This window comes from Pithys albifrons, chromosome 5 (genome assembly GCF_047495875.1).
Source record: "Pithys albifrons albifrons isolate INPA30051 chromosome 5, PitAlb_v1, whole genome shotgun sequence".
NCBI lineage: Eukaryota > Metazoa > Chordata > Aves > Passeriformes > Thamnophilidae > Pithys > Pithys albifrons.
In genome coordinates, this window is record NC_092462.1 from 4507003 (window position 1) to 4532257 (window position 25255).

General features: G+C 42.5%; 1 protein-coding gene across 2 annotated transcripts in view; it reads right to left on the reverse strand.

Annotated features, from left to right (window-relative positions):
• The window catches only part of TRPC3 (transient receptor potential cation channel subfamily C member 3), a 38154-nt gene extending 17569 nt beyond the window's left edge, over positions 1 to 20585 (reverse strand). For both annotated transcript variants that reach the window (XM_071555507.1, XM_071555509.1), the window contains exons 1-3: positions 19958 to 20585; positions 10169 to 10940; positions 681 to 866 (exon numbers count right to left, since the gene is read on the reverse strand). In XM_071555507.1, the coding sequence (XP_071411608.1) occupies positions 681 to 866; positions 10169 to 10940; positions 19958 to 20181 (1182 nt within the window). In that variant the 5' untranslated portion in view covers positions 20182 to 20585. The remainder of the gene's footprint in view (positions 1 to 680; positions 867 to 10168; positions 10941 to 19957) is intronic.
• Positions 20586 to 25255: the final 4670 nt, after the last annotated feature.

The window sequence follows — 25255 nt, forward strand, 5'->3', positions numbered from 1 at the left end:
TAGATATGTATTATGGCTTCTCTAAACAAAGGCAGGAATCATAGACTGAGTTGGAAGGGACCCACAAGGATCACAGAGTCCAACTCTTAAGTCAATGGCCCACATAGGGGATTGAACCCATCACCTTGGCATTATTGCAACCAAGTTTTAACCAACTGAGCTAATCCCAGGGTTTTCTTGCTGAATTATTTAAAAATAGAAATAGTAGAAAGTAATAAAAGAAATAATGAACAGGACAGATATTTTCATGGGTCAAACCCAACAGAGCCTTCTCTTTGGGTCGGGTATTATCACACCAGCTGGCACAAAGATACATCCTTACTTTTGCTGAGTGAAAATCTGGCTCCACTGCAAGGTCTGCTTTTGGATTAATCAGGAGAAGGCTCTGACCAACTGTCACAGCACACCTGACCCACGTCACTAAAGCCTCCTGCCACTTCTCAGCTGTGGGAAGTAGATTAAACTGAGCTCCTTCATTACAGCCCCCCTCTGCCCCGCGAGCCTGGACTGCACACACTGTCCCAGCAGTGCAGCTGACCGGGGATTCACAACACCTGCACAGCGAGGAGGTGACACTGGGGGGAGTTACCTTTTTCACTTCCACACACTGTCCCAGCAGTGCAGCTGACCGGGGATTCACAACACCTGCACAGCGAGGAGGTGACACTGGGGGGAGTTACCTTTTTCACTTCGTACTTGATGGCCAGTTTGACCCTGCTGAGGGAGGCTCGGTGCCTCTGCGCTTCCACCGGCTCCGAGCTCAGGTCCCCGTTCAGGATGGCCTCCACCTCCTCCGAGTCTCGGCACAGATCCAGCACCCCCACCACGAAGTCCTTGCACTGCATGGACAGCTTGCGATAGTCGTTCTGAAACACAAGGGGGTGCACAAAACGGCCCGTGACAAACACCTGAGAGGCACTGCCGAGGAAAAAAGAACCTGCACAAGTCACTGAAAATTAATAGAGTTTGACTTCTAGCGTGTCGGACACTGTGGAATTTCTGCACGACGGGATCAATTTTTCTCTGACAAAGGTGGACACTTGGAGAGCAGATGGTGGCAGCTGTTTAACAGAGCCTGGGAACAAGACACAGCAGCGAGATGGGCAGCAAGGGGAAGCTGAATGGACAAATAAGTATCACATAAAAACCCCAGGACTAGGACTCCTGAAAAAATAACTCACTCTTGCAAAAACTTTGCAGACAACTAATGAAATCAGTCTTACAGTGTTGCTTCCCAGGCTATGAATGTATTTCAGCTCTTTCTACACTGCTAAAGTGACTGCTTACTCTGATGTATCCTGGATTCATTTCCCCCCCTTTTTTCCCCCACCTTGTGCTTTCCACTTTCCCTTGGAGCTGCTCACACCCAACAAGGTGTACAGTGGGAGTAACTGCATAGAATAACTGTGGCACAAAAGTGTTGGAGGCAAAATACTCCAAATTTTCCTGTTTAGTCAACACAGAAATCAGATTCGTCAAAGATCAGTTCAAAGATTTCAGGCTCCACAGTCATTCTCCAAGAGACAACCTTTCCACTGACAACAGTGCTGAACTATGGGGACATTTCTGAAAACCTCAGCCCTTTTATCTAAGAGCTCTGTCCAACTTTCCCTTCCTCTCCTTCACTTCCCTGTCTGTGTATCTCCCAAACCATCCCTTTTATGACTATTACTTTAATTTCCATCATGTTTGCTCTTGCTCCAGCAGCTTTCCCTTCCATTACTGCTGGAATCAACAGCTCTGCTTGTGTTACCTCCTGAAAGTATGTGAGGCCAATGCTTGTTTTCTTATTAAAAACATCTTGCTCCTCCAATTCAGAGTCTTTTCACAACCCTTCACCACTCAACATAATTTACGTCTTATCCTTTAAACTCCTCAGTTGTTCCTATATGTCAACATCCCAAAGATTTGCACCTTTCTCATCTCCTCCCTCTTCTAACAAAACATGTGGCTCCATTTAAAAATTTTTACACAGCATGTCTGAATCTTCCCCTGCACTTTGGTTTATATTTGTGTGTCTCCCCCCATATCTGTGCCATGACCTATAAGCTCTCATGTGACCTCTACTTCAGCAGAAACCCTGATATTCATTTTTTGTGTCTGTGTCCTCTCAGGCAGATTTCCAGAGCTTCCATATCTGAGGTGCAGCCTCCAATTTCCTCACAGCTGGAGAAAGAAACTTGACTGAACCTGCCAGTTTTACCCTGTTCTATCAAGTGCATCAGAGCCCAACTGCAAACAGCACAGCCCTCTTTTACAATCACTCCACAGCTTTCCTTGATTTCTTTTTCCCACTAGGCCATCAAAACACTAGTCTGAGCCTTCTGTCTCTCCCTTTTTGTGTGTTTACTGTTCATTTCCAGACACTGCCTGTTTCAAATCACTATTTGGGGGTATAGATTACCCCTTTGAGGTTCCTGCCTTCTAAGAAATGCTTCCTGAGTGCTTCAGCCCTCAATTTTCTTATTTCATCTCAATTTTTTTCCTGAAACCCTCACTTTTTCCCATCTTTGCCAAGTAATTTTACTTCCTTATACTGCCAATTTTGCCAAGTTCTTAACTTAGGATCTATATAACAGGACAGAAAAACTACTGTGCTGTCAATAGTTTCAAATTATTTTGGGAAATATGGGAGAAGAGGCTGCATGGGATAACTGCAGGCATCAGCCACAGATCCCAGAGGTCAGATTCACAGAGGAATCCAACTGAAACACCATTGGAGACACACAAATACTACTTGGAATTGTGTTACTACACAGGACTAACATCCCAGATAGACTTGGAAACAACCAGTCCTAATCACAGACCTAAACGGGAGCCAGTTATTTCCTTTGGTCGTAGAGGACAAATTAATTCAGTTGTCAGTGAACCAACAGGATGCAGGTTATTTTAGAACTGTTTTGGTAACCAAGGAGAACGGTACAGCAGAGTCAATTATAAAAATAATACTGAGATGTGTGGTTGAACTCAGGGAAGGGAACCTACAAAGATAAAACACGTGCAAAGGAAGACTCCAGAATGGTGGCTACAACAGTAACAGTCATTAAAAATAAGATAAAAGATGGACAGTCTTTCTTGACAGTCTAGTCAAGGAAGAGTGTCATCACAGAGGCCAAAAATTCTAAGTATTAAGTGCTAGAATTTAGGTTAGAGGGGATATTATGCAAAACACAAAGAGGTAAGACAATGTAAAAAGATGGGAATTTTCTTCAGTAGAGACAAAGTGGAGACTAAAGACAATCTAGTAAAGTAAAAAACACCACCAAGCCTTCAGTTTATTGAAGTCCTGTGTTCTTAACACCCTTTCTGCTGTTTTCACAACAGAATTATTATGTACCTGTGAGAACCTGAACACTCTTCCTTAGACATCTAATTTCAAGCAAGAGTTGCTTCTACAGTTCACTACAGAGATGGCTCAGCAAAACCCACACTGATCATCAGATACAGCTTCACATTAATTCAACAGGAATGAAGCTGTAATCGAATTTTCTTTAACACTGTAAAGTATCTGTAAATGCTTTATTTGCAGTGCATGGGAGGATATACTAACTCTAGTAGTAATACAACATAACTAAAAGAGAAACTACATTCTTTCTGACCTGAATTTACAGGCACTTGTAACTTCACAAGGAAAAAAACCCCCAGAAGTGTTTGCTTTAGTATAATTTTTCTCTATCCTACAGTCAAATCTAACATCTTGGTAAGGTTTAATAAAGTTTAGTTTAGATGGGTTTGCATTATTCAAGTGCTTTATGACACAAGACAACATAAATTTTGTCCTTTTATGAATGAACACAGGCTGTCCAGTTTGAGGGAGAGGCTTCATATACAAAGCCTTTTCTCATTTCTTTGCTAAATATGAAGAAACAGAAGGAGAAATAGTGCTTTACAATAGGAGAATTAGGGCTTCTACCAGTTAGGAAATAACAGTAGTTACTCTTGCTAAAGGTTCACTCCTTTTTTTTTACCATTTAACTGTTCTCTTTTTCCTTATAACAACACAAAAGTAGTACCCAAAAGTACATTACCAAGAAGATGCTTTCTCAGCACAAACTAAGCAAGAATACCTTTTCACTTGCAGTTACAATTGTGAAACATGGCCTACACATGGCAAAGGGTGTAAAATCACCTCACTCAGGCAGTTGCAGTAGTACCTCATGAAGACTATTAATTCAATGGACTACAGATGGTTTCATTTTGCTGTTCTCTCATGAGTGGAGACTCATCCCCTCAAGCGTGTCAGAGCTCCTGAGCGATCCTGGCAGAGGGTGCAAAGCTGCTGCTCTCACAGCTCACACTGGATTCACTGGCATTCCAAAAAATACACCCACCATCCAGGCTGGAATAGCCCTGCTGGTTCCAGAAGGACAGGCTGCTTTGCATGGACTATTTGCCTACAACACAAACGTACCCACATTTCGGCTGAGTAACAGTTTCTTGACTGGTGGATACACCACTTGCTTATAAAAGGTCTGCTCATTGCCAGATAAGATTAGAGATAGGATGGATTAAGTTTTATTGTGTCAAATCTAAAGATTAAATAAATACAGCCTATGTTACTTACAAATGCTGTTATGAGAACTGAAAACCTGAATGTGCATTCTTAATATCCAACTGTGGCTTTGAATCTTATGCTGGGAAAGCTTGTCAGGTTTCCCTCTGCAGGTCTTTACTTACTTATGTATTAGCAAATCAAATTTATCCCAGTCTATGTGATTGCTTTTCAGAATTAAACAGACAAACACACCCACATTGTGACCATGGGATCCGATTCTTAAACCATTTTCTACCTTGAGGGTGTTGTGTGAATATCAGAGACCTGAACCTGCGGGCCCAGCCACCCCTAGACAGCTGTTTGCTCTTGAGAACATACAAATGAAGCCACCAGATCACTCACCTCTTCCATGTTCTATTCCCAGAACTCCCTGTGTGGAGGTGAAAGGCCCTGTTCCACCCTTGGTCACATGAAGCTGATGTTCAGGAGAACACCAAGCAGAGTGGGCACCAATATTGTACAGGGGCTCTTGGCCTATTTTCTATCATAATACAGGGACTTTGACTTCCTAATAACAAAGTGCTTCTTCATTTAATTCACAGCCTCTCTCAGGTGGTTTTACTACTTACAGCATTTTCAATGTTATCTCTCAAAAAATAAAAATTAACGGTTACACAAAGATCTTGTAACATCAAAAATATCAGCCTACATTCTGCATTTTACAGATACTGTAGGTGATTTTGGTACATGTAAGGGACAACTGATGACAGCTGGGATTGCAGAGCTGTGTCTCGAGCAATTCTGGAGGACTGTGGCCCACATCATTGTTTGGATCTCAGCCTGCCCAAATCTGTGTGTTCTGTTCTCACTCACAACATCAAAACCCACCTCCTGAATTCATCCAGAATTCTTACACCAATCTGTGTGCAAAGAATGAAGCACATCAACAGGAAGCCTGGAGCTGTTTTCCCCCCCTCAGGATTTTTAAGTATTCCAAAGGAATTGTGTTCTGAGCAATCACAGGCAGCCACACGAGAAGCACAGATGTGTTTTCTGCCACATTCCTTTAGGCACCACAGCTCAGGAGTGTTCACAGCCACAGAACCAGTTCCCACACACACTGTGCAACCAAGAACTTGTGTTGAGCATTCAGCATTCAATGGCCACTGGGAGATCAGAGTGCACACAACTGTATGTGCAACTCAAGCAGAGAATTGCACTCCTGACTGTGGATCCGGGCCCTGTCCTTCCAAAAGCTGGACCTAAATGTAGATCAAGCTTGAACATCCTTTGTTAGCTCAGCTGAGATAACACTATGTAAATTCACTTGGATCAGTGACAGATTCTGCTTTTGGATGCACGTCCACATCTTCCCTTGGTTCCAACAGGAGCTTTTAGCAAAAGTGGGAACAGGGATTTATCCTGTATAAAGCAGGACTACGACCTCTTTGATCCTTGCTATGCAATTCCAGCTGGGAGAACTGAGCTTGCCTACACAGGACAGTGTGTAGTTGAAAACTGGTATAAAGAGATTATCACGTGGCTTTTTAGCTACCTTGTCCTCCTTTTCCCTGTGGTAACTCCCAAGGAAAGTTCCATCAGTTATCCTGACCACCAGGAATTCTCCCACCCCATGCATTTACAGTTTTAGAGTTCTCAGGGAGGAGGGTAAATATTAATTAACTTTAGTAACCCCCAGCAGCCACAGCGACCAGGGGCTGCTAAAAATAGAAGAACAACAACAAAAAAACCCTAAAAATTGGAAATATTTGCATTGCAAAGTATCTTGTGGTGCTGCTGGGACCGGAAAACACAAGTTTCCAACTATGGTAATGAACACTTATTTACATTAAGACAAGATCCAGTTCCAGACTGAGCTTCCCTAGACAGTCTGTCAGGAACAAAGCAATGCACCTTGGAGCTCTCTAACCACTCATAAAGACAAATGGTGTTAGAACAGCCTTCCAAAATTTCCTCTAACTTAAACAGGAATTGTTCTTTCCAACAAAAGAAAGGAATTGAACCGGTGAATTTGATACACCTGAAAAATACTTTCTGATCAGGCACATTGGTAGTAAAAGCCTTTATAAATATCAAAGCTGGTGAACAAGCCCAGGGCAAAGCAGAATTCTGGTTGTGCATCTCAGGCACACAATTTCATCAACAATGTTGCTCTCCTTCTAATTACCTCACAGAAAATTAGGTGAGCACTTAGAAGGGAGGCAAGAAAAAAGCAAATCCAGAGAGGGAACTGAATAGATGAAAATAAGAGAAGGCAGCAAGTGGACACAAAGAACACAAAGGAGTAAAAGTGTCAAGAAGAAACTGAAGAAATAAAACAGATGAAGAGAAGGACCAAAAGCAGCTCGGAATAAGGATTTCACAAAGGATAGGAAGTAAGGAAGCTTGAAGATGAAAGTGGAGTGAAATGGTCTTTAGGGCTCCAGCCTCCTCATCTATTTTTACTCATTTTCAGTACTTATTTTTGGCTACGTGTCTTGTACCTCCCAAGGAAAATGAGAGTTCATTGGTTTCTTTGAATCCATTCTCCTTACTTCTGAAGAGAAAATAAAATAACCCTAGAAATCAGTCTAATTAATCAATGTTTTCTTTAATATTCATGGGGAGCTGAAGGAATGAATCAATGTTCTAACCCAGCTTCCCACATTTCTAACACACTTATGCAACCCCTGGTTTGTGCATTAGAATCTGTCAGTGTAAGTGATAAGTGATAAAAGCAGACTGGACTTTGCATATGCAAAAGATGTAAAGTGCAATTTAACAAGCATTTACTAGGAAACTTTGCCCTCAGGTGTTTTTAAACTGGCTCAACCTATTTTCTTTCTCTGTGGGAACACCTTCTAGGAACAGTATTTTCTGTATGAGTGCTCTGCATCCTGGGAGTGGAGCATGCCCAGGAAATGCTGTGGGGCTTCATGTACCACAGATATTAAGAATAAATCAGGAATACCAGCAAAAGTCCCTTTAAACACATCTGCCTTTTTTTTCTTTTTTTTTTCCCTTTTTCCTCACCCTGACCCAGCTGTGCTCAGTGTTGTGCTACAGACTGAATTCAATGGGAATACTTAAACATTTCCAGTGATGATCCTAGAGGAGAGTGCAGCAGAAGTCTGCCAGTCATTCTGCTTCACAGGGAGGGTGAAGGTTGGGCTGGGAGCCTTCTCCTCTGGGATGTGAACACATTCAGATGGTTTATCTATTGGAAAGAAAAGCACTGGACAGACAGTTACAAACAGGACTCCAGGAAAACAGTGAACTCTCCTCCCAGGTTTGATAGGAACATAAAAAACCCCACCCTGAGACACATAAGAATCAGAGGGGAAAAAAGAGAGAAGTGATGTCAAAGAGGAGAGGAATTATCTCCCTGGAATGTTTTGATGTTGATGAGAAGCTGGAATTTCCATGCTAGCAAGGTGCCAGGAACAATTTTTACTGCAGGTGCCTAAACTGAATTATCTCATACACCTGGCAAGGTTAGCAGACATGTAAATGCTATCCAAAAATATTGAAAACTGGGAAAACAGTGAATTTCTTGGGGATTTAGACATCTCAAAGTATCAGGGAATTAGCATTTTGAAAATTGAAGTAATTCTTTCAAGTTCTGGTTTGAAACGAGAAGTAAAAAAAAAAATCACTTTCTCCTCCAAAATGTCAAGCTTTTCTTTTTTTCTTTTTCCCTGATCAAACCTGTATTTATAGTATTAATACCTATGATATGGGAGCCTCCCATGAATTTTTATTTTTACTGAAATTTTTCCATGCAGTTCTAATCATCTGCATCCTCACCTAACAAAAGGATGATGCAGCTTGGCTTAATTTGGCTTTTGGTGACAGAGATTGTATTTTGGGCTCCTAAAATGTTGTATAACTCTTACACTGAGTCCCTAAGCCCACCAGTGAGCACAGGTATAACAAAATTTATATGCAGAATCACAAAGATAAAGATGGATGGTAGAGTTTCTGATGTCCCAGGCCAGAAGAAAAGTTCTCTCTAAGAAACTGTAAAAGAAAAAGTTAAAAAAAAGTTCACATCTACATGCACCAAAGAAATCTCATAAATCCCCATCTTGGGCACACAATTCTGGAGCCCCTGTGGCTCTCAGGTTGTTGGCCTAGTTGAAGAGGAATCAATATATAAACAGACTAAATTATACACATCAGAGATTTAACCCTCTAGAATGGTCTCCAAACGAGGCACATAATTAATTCTTTGTGTGCAGCACACAAGCTGACAGGCTCTGTGCACAGGCTAAAATCCTCTAATTCTTCAATTTTATGTTCAAAGAGCTTGCATAGAGTTCACTATCTTTTCAGCAGGGGGAAAAAATCCAACACTTTTCCTATACCCCTGAATAACACAGGGGAAGTACTCAATGTGCCAGATTACACAATACACAGCATGGTATGAGCAGGTTCCTCCAGCAAAGGAAGGAAAGGTTTAAGCTGTACTTAACAATTTATCTGTGCATGGTATAGTACACAAATCCTTCTCACCACTGAAAACTTTATTTTTAAATTGTATTTAAATTATATTTAAATTGTATTAACTCACTCAGCTATATCTGGGGAGCCATTCTCTCTCAGGAGTCTAAAGCTGTGTCTTCTCCTTCTGATAGAGTTCATTTGATTAATTGCCTGTTTTCCTCCAGGTTGTTGTATATTCCTTAGGAGCACTCCAGGTGATAATGTTTGCTGTTGTTTGGAAAGGTTTTTGTGTCTTTTGTCTCTCTCAGACCATTTTGGAAGGTACCAAACAAAGAAGTGGTACCCAACACTGACCCTGCAGAACTCCAACAAATGTGTTGTTAAAACTGGACACAATGCTGTTAATATCACTACTGGCTGAGAACAATCTGACATTCCTTAAGCTGAGCTTTTCTTCTAACACAGTTTTCCAGGGTTGGATTTTTTGATGTGGTTTTGTTGGGGGAAGAGGAGGGCAGGCAAGAGGGCAGGTGGGTGTTACTGCACTTTTCAGGGTATCCCACAGAACTGCAAAAATCATTAAGAAAAACACTGGGAATCAGTTAACTAAGTCATTAATTGTCTGATGGAGAAGCTGAAATAAGTAAAAACAGTAAGAGCACTGACATACAAACCCAGCTACAACTCAAAATCAGGAAACAGGACCCACATCTGTAATCAGTCCGACAGCTGGTTTTGAACAAGTGACATTTCTAAAAGGTGTGTAAAAAAAATCCACTTTTAGTATTTTTAATGATTTGGAGACATCAAAATTAGTACTAATTAAAAAGAGTGAGTAAGGTCAGTGCTTCTGTTGCTCAAGAAAAGCATAATATTTCTGCTTTTGCACTTACTTTACTCAGAATCTGCAATTAAAAACAATCCTTGTCTGCTACAGCAACCAAAAGAGTTTTCCATCTGCTGCCAGGTTTTCAGAACACACATTTTCCAATTCCCAATTTTCTCTATACCCAGTAGGTGCAAAAGCAATTTCATTTAATTAAAAACTCTTATTAAAGTCTTAGGTATTGAAAACTCAAAATCAAGAGTAAGAGAATAAATAACTTTAAACTATTTCTAATCAAAAAAGGAAAAACACAGGAAATAATTGCAGCATCCAAGGGCAGCATGAAGCAGCAGCAACTTTAAAACAATAACAAAGACATAGAAACACAAAGCCACCATTACCTTGAATTCTTTTTCAATGTTGGCCAACTTGGCAAGTTCATTGCTGAGTTCTAGAGCAGTGAGTACTGGATCTTCACTGGAGAGGGACAGGTAAGCCGGACTAGCCAGTCCTTTGTATGCATTTATTCTTGACCTGGAGTGACTGAAAGAATCATGTTTTTGCTTCTCTGTACAGTCATTGCATTTGCAGAAATAATCATGAGGTCTTTCTATCCTTGCTCCTTTCATCAACAGCATGTGCACAACTTCGTATTTTTGGCAGTGGGCAGCTAAAATGATGGGAGTGATGTCTGGAGAGAAGCGGGTACCGTCTTCATCATAGGAATAAAAATCATCATCCTGGAGCTCCTGCTCGCAAGGGCTCAGAGTCAGCCGCTTGTTTACCGAAAACCCAGGATGATTCAGGATGGCTTCCACTATCCTGATGTAGCCCTTGCTGATGGCGAGCAGCAGGGCGTCCCCGATCCGTGCCAAGTTCTCTTTTTTTAACAGCAGTTCTGTCACCTCCAAATGCTCGTTGCCCACAGCAAGCTGCAGGGCGTTCTGGCCCATGTAGTCCACGCAGTTGACATTGAGTGTCTTTGACTCCTCCAGCATCTTGCGCACCACGGGGATGTTGCCGTACTCGGCGGCATCCAGGAAACGCTCCTCCTCGGCGGTCAGACTCGTGCCCCTGTTGTTGAACATGAACGCCGGGCCCCGGATGGCCTGGCGCCGGCCCTTCTCCCTCATCATGGTCATGCGCCTCAGGGACGGGCTCTCCTCAAGGTACCTGGTGAGAAAAAAAACCCAAAAAGTAACAATTTCACTGTGTTGGTTATTTCCCTGTGTTGGTTATTCATAGCTCCCACTTCTGTGGCCAAAACAGTGACAACTTATTTTGACTGTTTCTCCCTCTATTGACACCCAGGGTTCTGTACTGGGATCATCCTGCCTTCATGCCTGCAACCCACAGGTTCAGTGCCATGTGGCATTTGTGTTTTCTCAGCATGCCCAAGACTTTTTAACACTTTTTATTTTATGTAAAGCATCTCTTCAGAAATCCCTCCCAACTCACTTAGTACATGTATGAAATGAAAAGACATCCACTATGCTGCTATCACAGAACCACAGACTATTCTGAGTTGGAAGGGACCAACAAGGATCATCAAGTCCAACTCTTAAGTCAATGGCCCACAAAGGGGATTGAACCCATGACCTTGACATTATTACAACCAAGTTTTAACCAACTGAGAGAATCTCAAGGTCTACAGCTAATCTTGGGGTAATTAATACCATACACCACGGGTGTTCCAGCTGATGGGATAAGGAATCACAGAATCGATTGGGTTGGAAAAGACCTCCAAGATCATCAAGTTCAACCCTTGGTCCAGCTCCAGTCCCTTTACCAGATCATGGCACTCAGTGCCACGTCCAATCTCAGTTTAAAAACCTCCAGGGTTGGTGAATCCACCACCTCTTTGGGCAGGCCATTCCAGTGCCTGATTAGTCTCTCTGGAGAGAATTTTTTTCTGATCTCCAACTTAGATTTCCCCTGGCAGAGCTTGAGCCTATGCCCCCTTGTCCTGTTGCTGACTGCCTGGGAAGGCAGTATTTGTGCTTACCATATTGTAAATCACACAAAAGGAAGGTGAAAACACATTTTCTTCATGATGTCTTGCCAAGCAATGCATAGTGAAACCTGACCTCACACCTTGTGTTACTACCGCAAACATTAAACCTCGAAGCTTCTACTCACAAGCCAATTTGGTCAAATTATAAGCCTTGGAAAAACAACAGCACGTTCAGACACTTTCTAACTAAACTGCTCACAGATTCAAGACACCAGGGGTCATCCAGCATAGCCTGGGAGCAGCTCTCACTCTAACTGGACTCCTGCAATGTTGTGGTTTATATTCATCCTATTTCTACATTACCATTCCAGGAGCTGAGAGGAAGAAGCTGGTTAAAATCATTACCTGAGTCTGTGAGCATATGTAGATACATACATACATATATATATGTATATATAGTTAGTTAGTTATAGAAGTCCCCATGAATTCTTGGAATAAAAATCAAGAAAAATGGAGAAGTCAAAGAGCTAATACAGGACAATGAAAATGGGGATGACAGGCTGCACAGGAAAGAGGGAACCTGAGTGTAGGGAAGTGAGATTGTCTTGGAAACACAAGTGAGAACCAGGGAGCCTGTGAACTCTCCACAAAAACTTGTTGCAAGAGCAAAAAGAGGGAGAAAAGAGACAGAGAACAGAAGAGAAAAGGTGAGGAAGCTAATTCAGAAAACACAAGAACTGGAACTATAAACCAATGAAGGTACCACTGAGAGCAGTGGGAAGCAAACAGGGCGGAGAGAACAGGCAGATTGGATGTTGAGCTGCATCCAGCTAGGTAAGAAAAGATTAGAGATGGGATTGGAGGTTCAGAGAACTGAGACAAGATAGGAATTACAATGGGAATTACAAAGGAAATGGACCTAGGGATGAGAGGCTGAGAAGCAGATGCTGCCTATATGGAGAAAACAACAGGGAAACAACTGCTGGCAAGGTCTGAAACAACAGAATAGATGGAATCAGGCTAAAGTGGTCACAGCTGGAGGAATAACAATCACTTACACCTGCCAGAGCAAGGGCCAAAGGCCTGGAAAGGCACTCAGGATACCCTCACCTTCCTTCACCACCATCTGCAAATAAATGTGAAACCCATCAGCAACATCCCTTTCCCTTCTAGTCCAGCTCAATATGAAGACAGGCAGCCTCCAGCTGCTATCAGTTAATCCACTGTGAGAGATCCCTATCAAGGGATAGAGATCACTTGAGATGATTTGATGGGCACAGAGACAGCAAGTGCAGCTGATAAACAATGTAAGAGTTAATGGAGAGCGTGCTTTGAATATATATAACACTATATATATGCTACACAAACAGGCCTTATACCTTGCAAATTTGGTCTTCAAGTCCTATGTGCCTCTGTTCCTCATATTTAAAAAAGGAAGAGTTGGCTCCAATTTTACAGGAGCATCATGAAAATTAATTTATTCACTTTGGTGAGAAGCTCAGATAGAGGAGTAAAAGGCCAGACAGAGAAACTGAAGAGGAAATTAATCCTTCTACCCTCAGTGCATTAGAAAAGATGTGGGTCTGTGTAATGAATGCTAAAGGCAAACCAAAATATTAAAGTGCCCTTTTTAAGCAAATCCTGTCAGGCTGAGAAAGGACAGAACGAAGTGAAAAATGCCACATGCACCTTTGGGCACACAAGGACTATGCAGTAAAGTGGAACCTGCATGAGCAGCTCCAAAAGCTGAATATCCTGTTAGGTGGGGGTTGGTCTCTTCTCCCAGGCACTCAGCAATAGGACAAGGGGGCACGATGGGCTCAAGCTCTGCCAGGGGAAATTGAAGTTGGAGAGCAGAAAAAAATCTTTCCAGAGAGAGTAATCAGGCATTGGAATGGGCTGCCCAGAGAGGGGGTGGATTCCCCATCCCTGGAGGTTTTTAAACTGAGATTGGCCGTGGCACTGAGTGCCATGATCTGGTAAAGGGACTGGAGTTGGACCAAGGGTTGGACTTGATGATCTTGAAGGTCTTTTCCAACTCAATGGACTCTATGACTTCAAGTTCATACCCACAGGCAGAGGAACAGCCTCCTCACTGCTGGTGGGGATTTTTTTTGTGGGTGTGACCTTCCAACAGTGAGTTTTGCTTTATTAAGACAGTACAACATGCACCCATTGTCATCACTGGTTGCACCTTACATTGGGCATAAGGAATTCCATTCAGATTGGGAGCATATATGTGGCCTTCCAGCTATCTGCATCAGTTGTGATAAATTCAGCAAAACCTGAAATCTTAATCACTCGATCACAGCTCCAAAGATCCCAAAAGCAAGTCCAAGCTCTGAGCATTCCCACTGACACAAACAGGCAGCTCCAGCGTGCACAAAGAGAACTGTAATGCTCATTTATCAAGGGCAGGTATCTCCTGGGATGAAGCATTTGATCTTTTTACATTTTCATCTGTGGTTGGTATTTCTGGACTACCTGCAATGGCCTGAGTGGCACTGCAGGATAAGCAATGCTAACTGCTATTTGCTTTTTGAAATATGTGGCAAAACCGCTTTGGCAAACACGACAGGATCCCTTTTTTCTATTCTTTCCCTTCTGTACCACTTTCCCTAAGTCTACAAAAAAGACAGGATAACAGAAAGGATTTGTGACTCAAACATAGAGTTGATTTGATGTCTTAAAGCTCAGGCATATTTCCAGTTTAGGAGTACTCAGACAAAGATTTGAGTGCTCAGGGTGAGCAGCCATACTATGCATAATCACAAGTAAAACCACATTTTTTCCCTCACAGTTTCCTTTTAAACAAGATCTTATTGCCTGCTATGCTGTTACATTTCTGCTCTTCCTCCACATCCAAAACCACACAGGTACAGAAATGCAGTTGTTCACTGTAAAGTTATGAAGGGAAAACAAAATTAAAACGTAAAAAAGACAGAACAAATTGACCCATGTTGACTTCTGAAGACTCTAAACTGCCACTCTGAATCTCATTTATCTTTCATGAAATACATAACAATAGATTTTCCCCTATTATTCAGTTTAATTTTTCAGAATATTTTGAAATATGACATTTATTTTCATTCCATCTACCTTTCTTTCAGAACCCACTGTCAGACTGAGGTGACTCATCTGACTTCCATAAAGAGAGATATATCCTTCCAAAAATGTTGTATTAGAGTACCTTTCCAATAAGGAAGATATCCTTAACCATAAATCTTGTGACAGAAGATGTATTTGAAGTGACTGCAGTACCTTTTTAAAATAAAGATGAATGTTGTTCACTATTTTAGTGACTAAAATATTGCCAAGACATCAAAAAAAAAAAAAGAAAAAAGGCAAAAAATCTTGTACAGCACCACACAGAGAAGGCTTTTAGGTTCATCCACACCTCTTCCCTCTCTTCCCCTTTTCCCTCAGCAAATTCCAATACCTTGAAGGCAGCACAGCCCTGGGAAGAGTACTGTATGCAAGAAGCACCAGGTCTGAGGTCTCCTATTCCATTTTCTGCTTGCCTCTTCTTACATCTAATATTTTAAGCTATCCCAAAGCATTAAGGAAATAGTTAAAATTCCAGTTTTAAGCATTTAACCATTTTCAGGAAATTGTAGATGTAATACTTGCCAACTGAAATAATGAAAACAACAAAATCTCAAGTTATGCCTGTAAGGATCATTAGACTGGCTTAAAAATATGGTTAAAATAGAACTGGGTGTGCATTAATTACTTGTGTTCTATTTCCAAAGCCTTTAAAGTTCAGATTCTCAACCTTGTCTCTATAAGGAGCTGACAGCTGACATTAAAAGAGGGAAGGAGAAATAGAAATCCTGGTGCTTCTCTTCCCAGCTGTTCCAAATATCTGAAAGAACAAACACCAAAAAAATGCACAGCCAAAAAACCCACAAAAGCACCAAGTAAGAAAAATGCCCAATTACTCTATTTTAATTATTCAGTAGAGATAAAAGAGGAGGAATTGGAGATCAGTCATGGGAACTGAAGCACACCTGTTTCACCACAGCTGGACTTGTTTTACTTGGCCCCAAGCACAGCTGTTCGAGGAACTGAAAAGCTTCACTGGCAAGGAGGAAGAACACCAGGAACTGAACCCCAGCCTGCAGGATCATCCCTTCATCCATCCTGCTCTCCAGAAGAATCCTCACATCAGTGAGAGGCCACAGAGAGGAGCAGAGCACCTCCCAAAACCTTTACCTAATGATAAGCATCACAGGCTTTCACACAGAGCAATGTTATGCACACTGGACAACCAGCTGGCTCATTACACACCAGGTAGATAAGACACAAAAACTATCATACATTATAACTTATTTCTGTTTACCTTAACTATTTTCATCTAAAATGTGTGACCTTCATAAGGGAAATAAAAAATTATTTAAAAATTTTTCCACTGAACAAGCAATGCCCACTTGCCTCTTGTATTTTGCACACATCAGATTTAATGTGGCCTTACCCTGCATCATATCATGGTCTGGACAGAGTTACTCCTACATACAAGACAAGATATTTGAGCAACACAGCAGCTGCAAAGGGCTGGAGTAAGCCTGATAATCCCTCTGCTTCTATCATGGACTGTTTCAATTATGGATTCCTTCTCTGTTACTTACCTGTCCCTTTTCATGTTCAAACTTCCAGAATTGCAGCAGAACAGAAAAGTGGGGCAAACAGTTGACACAAGAATTCCTTGTCCTGCTCATTAGCTCATCTACACCAATCCAAGAGATTTGTAATCTTGTTTCTAAGTATGTTTTTTAGCCACATAAGCAATGTTAAAAGGAGAGTATCTGGAGAAACAGAGGTTCCACTCTGGGCCTTCCCAGATCCATAGAGCAATTTTCTAATAGTTGTGCTGAAGAACAGGCTGTTATTCTCCCTGAACTACTAAATGCAATAAAAGCTGGCATCAACAATTTACAAGCAGTTTACCCCACCACTGAACTACAATACATTAGTGATCCTGACTCCATTCTAGCCCTGGAAAGGAAATGCAGTCCAGTGATTACAGACAGAGCAGAGGAGTTCATCATGCCAACAGCACTTAAATGCAACACCACCAGAGTCAGCCACACAGGAGATGAGGACTGTGCCTCTTGGTCTGCTAAAAGTAACCTCCAAGGCTCCAGTTTTAAAATTAAAGATAATTGCCTGAAAAACGAAATGCTCAGACATGCACATACATAAGAGTAGCATTGTAGCCCATGACTCACGAGATCTCTTAAACCAAGAGACCTCAAATGTCTTGTTGCTGTCCCAGGAAAAGACTGTGCTGTTCCATGTGAGGAAGCAGCTCCTTGCTCAGTGCAGGGCCACAGAGGTGTTGTGGGGGCAATCCCCCAGCCCCCATTCCTGCTCCCAAAGGAAGGTTTGCCCATCCCTCCAGGCTCTGCTACAGCCACGTGCCAGAGGAGGCCGCTGGTTAAATGTGTTCCTTCACCAGTAAAGTGTCAGCTTCCTATCTGTTTGCATGGAACCTTGCACATGTTCCACACCATTTGGGAGTCCCTGCAGCCAATCCAAAATGCGTTAAAGGAGAGGGTCCTTCTCCCTTCTGAGAACTGCTGCCTGGGCTTTCCAGGAGAGGGAAGTGAATTAAGCTGAACAGCAGAACATAAATCAGGCCAGCTGCAAGGTCTGACTTGGGTCTGTACTCTCCCACTGGTCTGAAACGACACAATCCATCATCCAAAATGCCCTCATGTCAGCTCACAGAAGTTCTGGCTCCAAAATGGAAAGAATTAGTTAAAAAAAAATTGGAACAAAATACAAGGAAGTATCAGGAGGAGGTGTACACTTAAGTTTATTCCATCCTCTCCTGCCCCACAAACTATGCAGAGCTTTTTCCTACCATTATTCTTCACTAAGTCCTCAAAGGGAAAAACCAACCCCCTGAATTCCTGTGGGAAAAAGATCATATCTTGGTGACAGGAGGGCATCTATATACACAGAGACCAAGGAAAACATCTCACCAGGAACAAACCAAGTTAACAACGCTGCAGCAACAAAGAATTTTAAAGCTCAGTGTGTTCTGTTGTACCAGTCACAAAACTCTGCTGCGATTTTCAGAGATAATCAGGCATTCAATGCTTACTACATTTCATTTATGGGTTTTGTCCACCTTTTCCCCACTGGGACATCCAGTACCTTGTGAAACAAGTATTACATTCAATCTGCAATCTTGGTGGGAATCTGAGGTTGATTACTTTTTGCCAGCAATTTTTGGCACAGGAGGGAGCCAGCCAGCTGTGCACCGACTGGTACCTCACACAGGTTACAGCTTTTAGAGAAGACATTTGAAATACCAAGTAAGTGTTTTCTTGTGCAAACTACTTTAAATCTTCCTGCCTCGTTCCCTTGCACCTTGTACTGAATATTTAGGCTGCAAAGGATTCTCAGAATTGCTTTGTGCACCCTAAAGCCTTACTCAGGTCAATCTGAGTGCGTTATGAGCAAAGTGATACTCAGAAATAAACTCATCTTTATTTCCTCAGCATACCCTATGATTTCAGGCATTAGCACCAAACATAAAATGTTACTCCAGAAAAAAATCCCACTGCTGTGCCAAGGATGACCATGGGCACATAGCTGGGAAAATGGCAGTTCTGGATCTCTTCCTCAATGCCCCAATAGTTCAACACACTCCTGCAACATTAATCAATGTCAGCCCTTTTGCCAATCGATCAGGCAGTGCCTGGTGAGCACAGACTTCCCAGGACAGGACCACAGGAATTATGTACCAGGAAGCAATTCCCAGAGACAAAACTCACTCCAGGCTCAAATATACTCCTATAGCCGTGTAAACTGAATTCCAGTTTGATCCCCTGGTGACAAAATACCCATTTCTTAAAGAAGGGAACATGCCAACCATTCTAGAAGGACACCAGGGATCCAGAAGTTTAGACTTATAATTCATCTGACATAGCTTCAACTGCCTAAAAATAACATGTCCGAATCTAAACTAATCCTCCAGGCTCTTTTTATGGTGGATAAAGACAGGCACCTCAAGAAAGAAGATAAATGACTATGCTGCTTTTCCCACTGCTATTTCCTCTCCCATTCCATCAACTACAAGAGAGTCTAGACAAGCAACTCAACCACAACTAACTTTCTGACAGGTAAAGACATGTGAAGGACCAATTCACTTGAAGTCCAGATTGCTGGGCACAGGGTATTTGTGAAGAATTTCTGCACTGCTATGGTGAAATCCACTTTTATTTATGATCATCCCATTGTACGCACCACCCTAATTATTTCTGTACTTTACAATTGTCTCTAGGGTGATTTTAATTAAAGCTTCTTCTATAAATGCTGAATATCTTATCTTAAAACTCAGCATGTTTGCTATCTGGTAATTAAAGTATTTAATTAAAAACTAAATATTATCCTGAAAGCATAAAATATTCAAGTAATCCTCAGAGGTAAGTCTTTCTAAATCGCAGCATGTTATAAAAATAAGTGAATAATTCATGGACAACCTACATTTTGCAAGTCAGGGAAAACAAAGTTAACATCCCTACTAGTAAAATTGAATACACTTGTCTTGCAGTAAGTTTAGTCATGGTTACTATCTGTATATATATATGTAAAGTATCCCATATATATATATAGTATCCCATATATATGCCTATAAAGTATCCCATATATATATACACTATTGCATCTTTGGAAATAAATTTTGGAAGAGCACATCAAACAGGATAAGGTGCATCTCAAGAACTCAGGAATTTCTGCACACGTGTCCTAGATATCTGTAGGAAATCCGGCTGTTTTATCACAGCATAGACTTAAAAAATCACACAGATACAAAAGGGATGCAGTAGCATCACGAGTACAAACGGGTGCAATGGGTCCTCTGGACCTCAGCTGAGCCAATAAACAGGCGATTTCTCGGCGGCTACACTTGTATCCAGGCGGGGAAAAAAGAAAAAAAAAGGGAAGGGGGGGGAAGAAAGAGATGGAATGTCTCGTGTCCCGGCGCACTTTAAAGACGCAGAGCCGAGGGGCTGGGGAGGGCAGGCAGGGACCAGGCAGGGACCGGGCGGTGCCCTCGGGCAGTGCCCCCGAGCCCCGCGGGCGGACGGCGCGGACGGGCCGGGGCTGGCGGCGCTTCCCGGCTCATTTCTGGAACCGCAACTTGCCGGGAGCCGCATCCCCGCGCCTGCCCCGGGGAAGTTGGCGGCCGGCACCCTGCAAATACCCCACCGCGGGCCCCACTTACATGGTGCTGGCAAAAGGGGGGGCCGGGTAGTAGCCGTAGGGCTCCCGGAGGGTTTTGACAGCCCTTTGGGGTGGCGGAGGGGGCTCCGGCCCCCCATTGACGGCTCTCCAGCCGCGGCGCCGGCGCTGCTGCTCCTCTTCCTCTGCCCCCTCCTCCTCCTCCTCCTGCTGCGGGGGGAAGGTCACTCTCCCCTGCTCCTTGCTCTTCCTGCTTTTGCTCGACATGGTCAGGGTCCCCTCAGGCGGCTGTGGCGGCGACTGCTCCCGCTCCCGGCCGGCCTCGTCCTGCAGCGTGTGCGGCGGGGAGGAAGACAGAAGAAAGAGGAGGAGGAGGAGAAGGAGGCAAGCCCTGCGCGGCGGGGCACAGAGCACCTGGAGAGGACAAGCCCCTCGCCACAAAGCCGCAGCCGCCCCTCCGCGCTCTCCTGCCGCCCGCGGGGAAGGCGGCGCGATGCGCAGCCCGGCAGCAGGAGCCGGGAAGTGCCGGGGAGGCGAGCAAGAGACGCGGCTCCCGGCTCTGCCCCGCTCCTCCTCTCCCTATCATCATCCCTCGCTAGGACAGCATCGTCACGGAGGCAGCGGGGCCGAGGACAGCACAGCCGCCTCCCGCAGCAGGCGCTTCGGAGAGGAGAGGAGGAGACGCGCCCGTCCCACCTCCATCACCACGCGGGGGAGGCGCGTTATCCCCGCGCCGCTACAAATGCCCCTCAGCCGCCCCCGCAGACCTGAGGGACAGCCTTTTCCCGCCCCCGTAGACCTGAGGGACAGGTTTTTCCCGCCACGCCCCAGCTCCAGGTGTTGGCACTGCCGGGAACCCTCAGGATGTCCTTACATCGAATCCCACTTCCCGTACTAAGGTGAGGTGGGGGGCTGCCACCAGCAAGGTAGTTTTGACTGAAATGGCTCAAAAGCTGTGCCCAGCCCCGCCAAGCCCTCGCAAAGTTCGGTCATTACTTAGAGAAATATTCAGCCCCACTCCTGAAACAGTTGAAGTTGAAATATTCAGGTAAAAAGAGGCATTTTTGACTGACTTACCGATGGCAAAAGCGAGCCAAGGTACCCAAAGCGATCCAGGTGTTTCTGCCTTTGACTTGAGTGATTTGTGTGGTGCCAAGCTGAAAAACAGTGGGAGGATGCTGAGGCGCCCATAGCATGTAATCAGAGCTAATTATGCTCTGTAGATACCAGTCACAAAGATTCCTGCTTTATAGAGATGTATTACCTCTTATTATGTGGGGTTTTTTGGTGTGTTATGCCATGGGGAAAATTATTCTGTGGCAAAACTGCAGCCCCATTAAAATCAAGGCAGAGCATGCAGAAGAGCAGGTACACACAAACTGTATATGTCAATTTATACATCATAAAGCTACTTCTGTCTGTGCTGAGATGCCATTTTTCTATTGCTTTAAACATTTTTAAAGCATTATGTGGCTATGAGTGTAAATTTGTATTAACTTACATTCAAAATCTATATTCAGGTCCTGATGAAGTTGAAATCTATGTAAGTGCTCCAATTGCTTCAGAGAAGCTGGATTTGGCATCCACATATGACTGCTTAGATGGAGTTCTCACCTGTGAGCTTTATCAAGTAATCTCTTAGTATAATTAGGCAGTAACTCATTAGCTCACACTGTTATCAGTGTCATCCATGGTTTTATCTTTGGTGTTTCCTTATGTACAAAAGTTTTCCTCTTGAAACGCAGGAAAAGCCAAACAAGAATTTCACTGAGATAATTTACTCAGCTACAGCTTTGAGGAAAGAATTGGGTTTTGTTTTTGTCAGTTTAATTAACTTGCATCTTGAATTGCTTAGGGAAGTGGGGTTTTATGCCTTTCATCATGTGCAAAAGCCCTTTGAGTGGAATTATGTGTGTGATGGGGGAAGTTTTGCTCTCTAAGAAACTACATTGTGTAGCTGCTGCAGCTTTGAAGCACTGAGGGTTGTTCATTTAGGACAGTCTAGGTGTCTAAGCTAATAAACATACTGTAAGTGTGATACATTTTAGAGCATAGCCATGTAGCATCAGACTTTTTATTCTTGCAGGGTCTTTTGACTTAAAAAATTACACTGCCAATGCCCTTTTTTAAAAAAATCCCACTGTTATTACACTGGGCTACAGAAATGGGCTTCCAGTTGATTTGAGAATTTCCCTTGAGGAAAAAACCATAAAAATTCAGCTCAAAGTTGAAGACAAATGCTCTTGCTTCTCAAATGCATGGTCAGAGCAAGGCTTCCACATATCAAGGTTTATTTTCTCTTCAGAAGTAGACAGGAAAGGGGTTTAACATTGGTTCTTTGTTTTAAGAAAGTCACATTCTTGTGTTTTCCGTTATGCTTCCCATCACTAATTTGAATTATGTGTTCTGTGATCTGTGTTTTTCATAATTTGGGTGTTGTGTAAGTAGAGATTGCTTTGCTGTTTCTGCAGTGAAAGGTAATGCCCATTATCTTTTCTGTTATCCAGGTGTCACTGGTACTACTTGACTTGGAGTCATCCTTGCAGGAGCCTCCATGATACATCCCTCCATTTCAAGGGGTAAAATGGTAACTGCCCAAGTAATTACAATGCTATAAATTACAGTATATATTTCCTGCCATAGAACTTTCACCTAAGCTGTTTCTGTCTTTTGAGTCTGAGAACGCCCTGTGAGACAATAGCAAAAAACCTTATTAAAGTCATGGTGTGTTTTCCTTCATCCTGCTCTTCCTGCTTTACTTGTTTGGACAATTTTGGCCAGCACTTGTTTGAATTTGGACCCTACAGCAAAATAATAGTGGAGAAATTTTCCCATTTGTTTATTTCCATGAGGTCCATCCTGAAAAACAGCCAGGATGGCAACAAAGGAATCCAATACAAATCTCAAATGTGTTTTGTGTCGTTACACTTTTAGAAGTATTTCATATTTCTAACTGAAATGTGTAAGAATCAGTCCCTCATTCTTTTCTCCTGACTGACTTGATCAAGACATGGTAGAATTAGAGTGGGGTAGGATTCTGTTTATATGGATTGACTGCTCTGGCAGAATTTTTCTGTCTTCCTCAAATCTATGAGAATTATACAATTCAGATTTAAAAATTTCTATTGGCACTATTCTTCAACTGGAAGGGAGTGATCAAAAAATAGCTGTTCTAAACTGAACTAAAGCACCTCTCATGAAACCACAGCAACAAATTTCCCTGAAAGATTGTCAAAAACATTTCTCTCTCCCATTTTTTTGCAGCATTCAGACTGAATGAAGTAAAGATCTGAAATATGCAAACGGATAGCACAGCTGGCATCAGTATAATAAAATATCAGGAAATACGTTCAGATTCTTAGACTGAACTAGTGTAGCAGTAAGGCCTTCCAGATCCATGGGGCACCCAAAGGAGTGCATATGAACTCCAGTAAGACTGGGGAAAGTGATGGGGAAAAAGATCATTTAGGGAATGATGCCCTGAGGATTTCCTTCTCTGAGAGGTACATTAACAGTGTTAATTTGGAAATAAATCTAATCTGTTTGCTGAAAATTGGATTGCTGACACTAAAAACCTCCTTGTTGAAACGAAGTGATTTAGACTTAAGAACCAGCGAGATCCAAGAAACTTCTAGTAACAATTTCCCTTGCAAAACAACTTTGTATGTTATGTATACCATATTATTATTATTTTCCTGCCTTATTAAAAAAAAAGTAAGAGTATCTTCCCTCAAGAGACAAAACTAGTTTTTATTTGCTTGAAGTGATGGGTGAAGAGAAGTAAAAAGACACTCCTGGTAATGCTAGAAATAGAATCCAGGTCGTGCAGTACATTGAACCCATCTCTAAGTGTGTGTGCACTACTTTCATAAAAATTGGGAAGTTGGTGGGAATAGCAACAGTGTAATAAAAGGAAAATTGGCCTTCTTTGCCTCATACTGGGAATTTGCCTACTTGCCAAGAACCCAGTGTTTTCAAGGACATTTAGCTCCTACATCAAGGACTTCTATGAAAGTCTAAACAGGTTAATCAGCATGAAGAAAAAAGGAGGAGTGATGTGATGTCACTGATCTGTAAGCAGATCTCAGCCTCAGAACTAATATTATGGTTTAAGGCTTTCAAAAGGGATGAAAAGACACATTCCTGAGACTGGAGCCTGTAATTCCAAGCACAATGTGCAGCCATTCAGGCCCATGTGAAGTGAGTGGGTACAAAATGCTGTCAAATCACCTGCTGCAAACCAGGCCCTCAGAGCTGTGTGCTGCAGTTGAATAATGTGGTCTACTTTATGATATTAAGAGGCTGCTGAAGTCTGCCAGTGAAACCATTAGGTGGACACTCAGCTTTACTTTCCAAGGTCTGCAAAATGGCTCCCAGGAAATGGACAAACACTCCTTCCCTATGGCATTAAGTGGCAACTGTTTGTACACACATGTTTGCATCTCTTAGTTCCTTTTTCTCTTAAGGCAAGCCAGGTATGTCTTTAGACAAATCCAATGTCTCTGCACATGTTTGAACAAATCCACAGGATTCTGAGCCTATTCCAATTAACTTTTATTCCTCTCTTTTCACTCATGCTAGTAGAAATTAGAGGATAACAAAACTACTACTAGGAAAGGCTCCATTCCCTCATCTCTGCATTGCCCTGGGGGCTGTAGGTAGCTCTTAACCTTTAAAAGGTATATTTTTGTAAGATTTGCTTTTTGTTTATGTATTAGGCTGCATTTTCTTCCTTGCATTGGTTTCTGTGTCCATGTGTCAGTCAATGCTCCTTGGAAGTGTAAACATGAAGCTTGGCCTGTTGCTGAGTGCAGGGAACCATCTGATAGGTAAATAATTGTCACAAGACACCATCTTTAACAAGTAATTTTGTGTTTTGGCAGTGGTTCAGATATTGGGTGGGTAAATGCAATGTGTCCTGTCCCCTTGGTGGTTGATAGCAAAAATTATTGCATGGATATATCCAGTGTTTCAACTAATGAGCTTGAGAGTTGCACTGGATGTATGGAGTGCAGAGGAGCTCTTATTTTGGAAAATTATCAATGATTTCCATCCTGTGCAAGTAATTAAGTCTGAGTATTTTTGGACACAGTTTGATCTTTCTTTAATTGGGGGAGCAGGATTTGAGTCACTGTGGGGTTCAGAAGAACACAATAAAAATAATAGCAAGAGACAAACAGGTCATGTGATGAATTAAAACAGTTCACAGTGATTTTTAAACCCAGAAACAAGTGGATTTTTCGTGTTGTTTTGTGAATTGATGCTGTAACTTATTTTAATTTGTAGACACATTCTCGCTTGTGACACCGTAGCAGAAAGAAATTTAAGCAGCAGCTTAGTG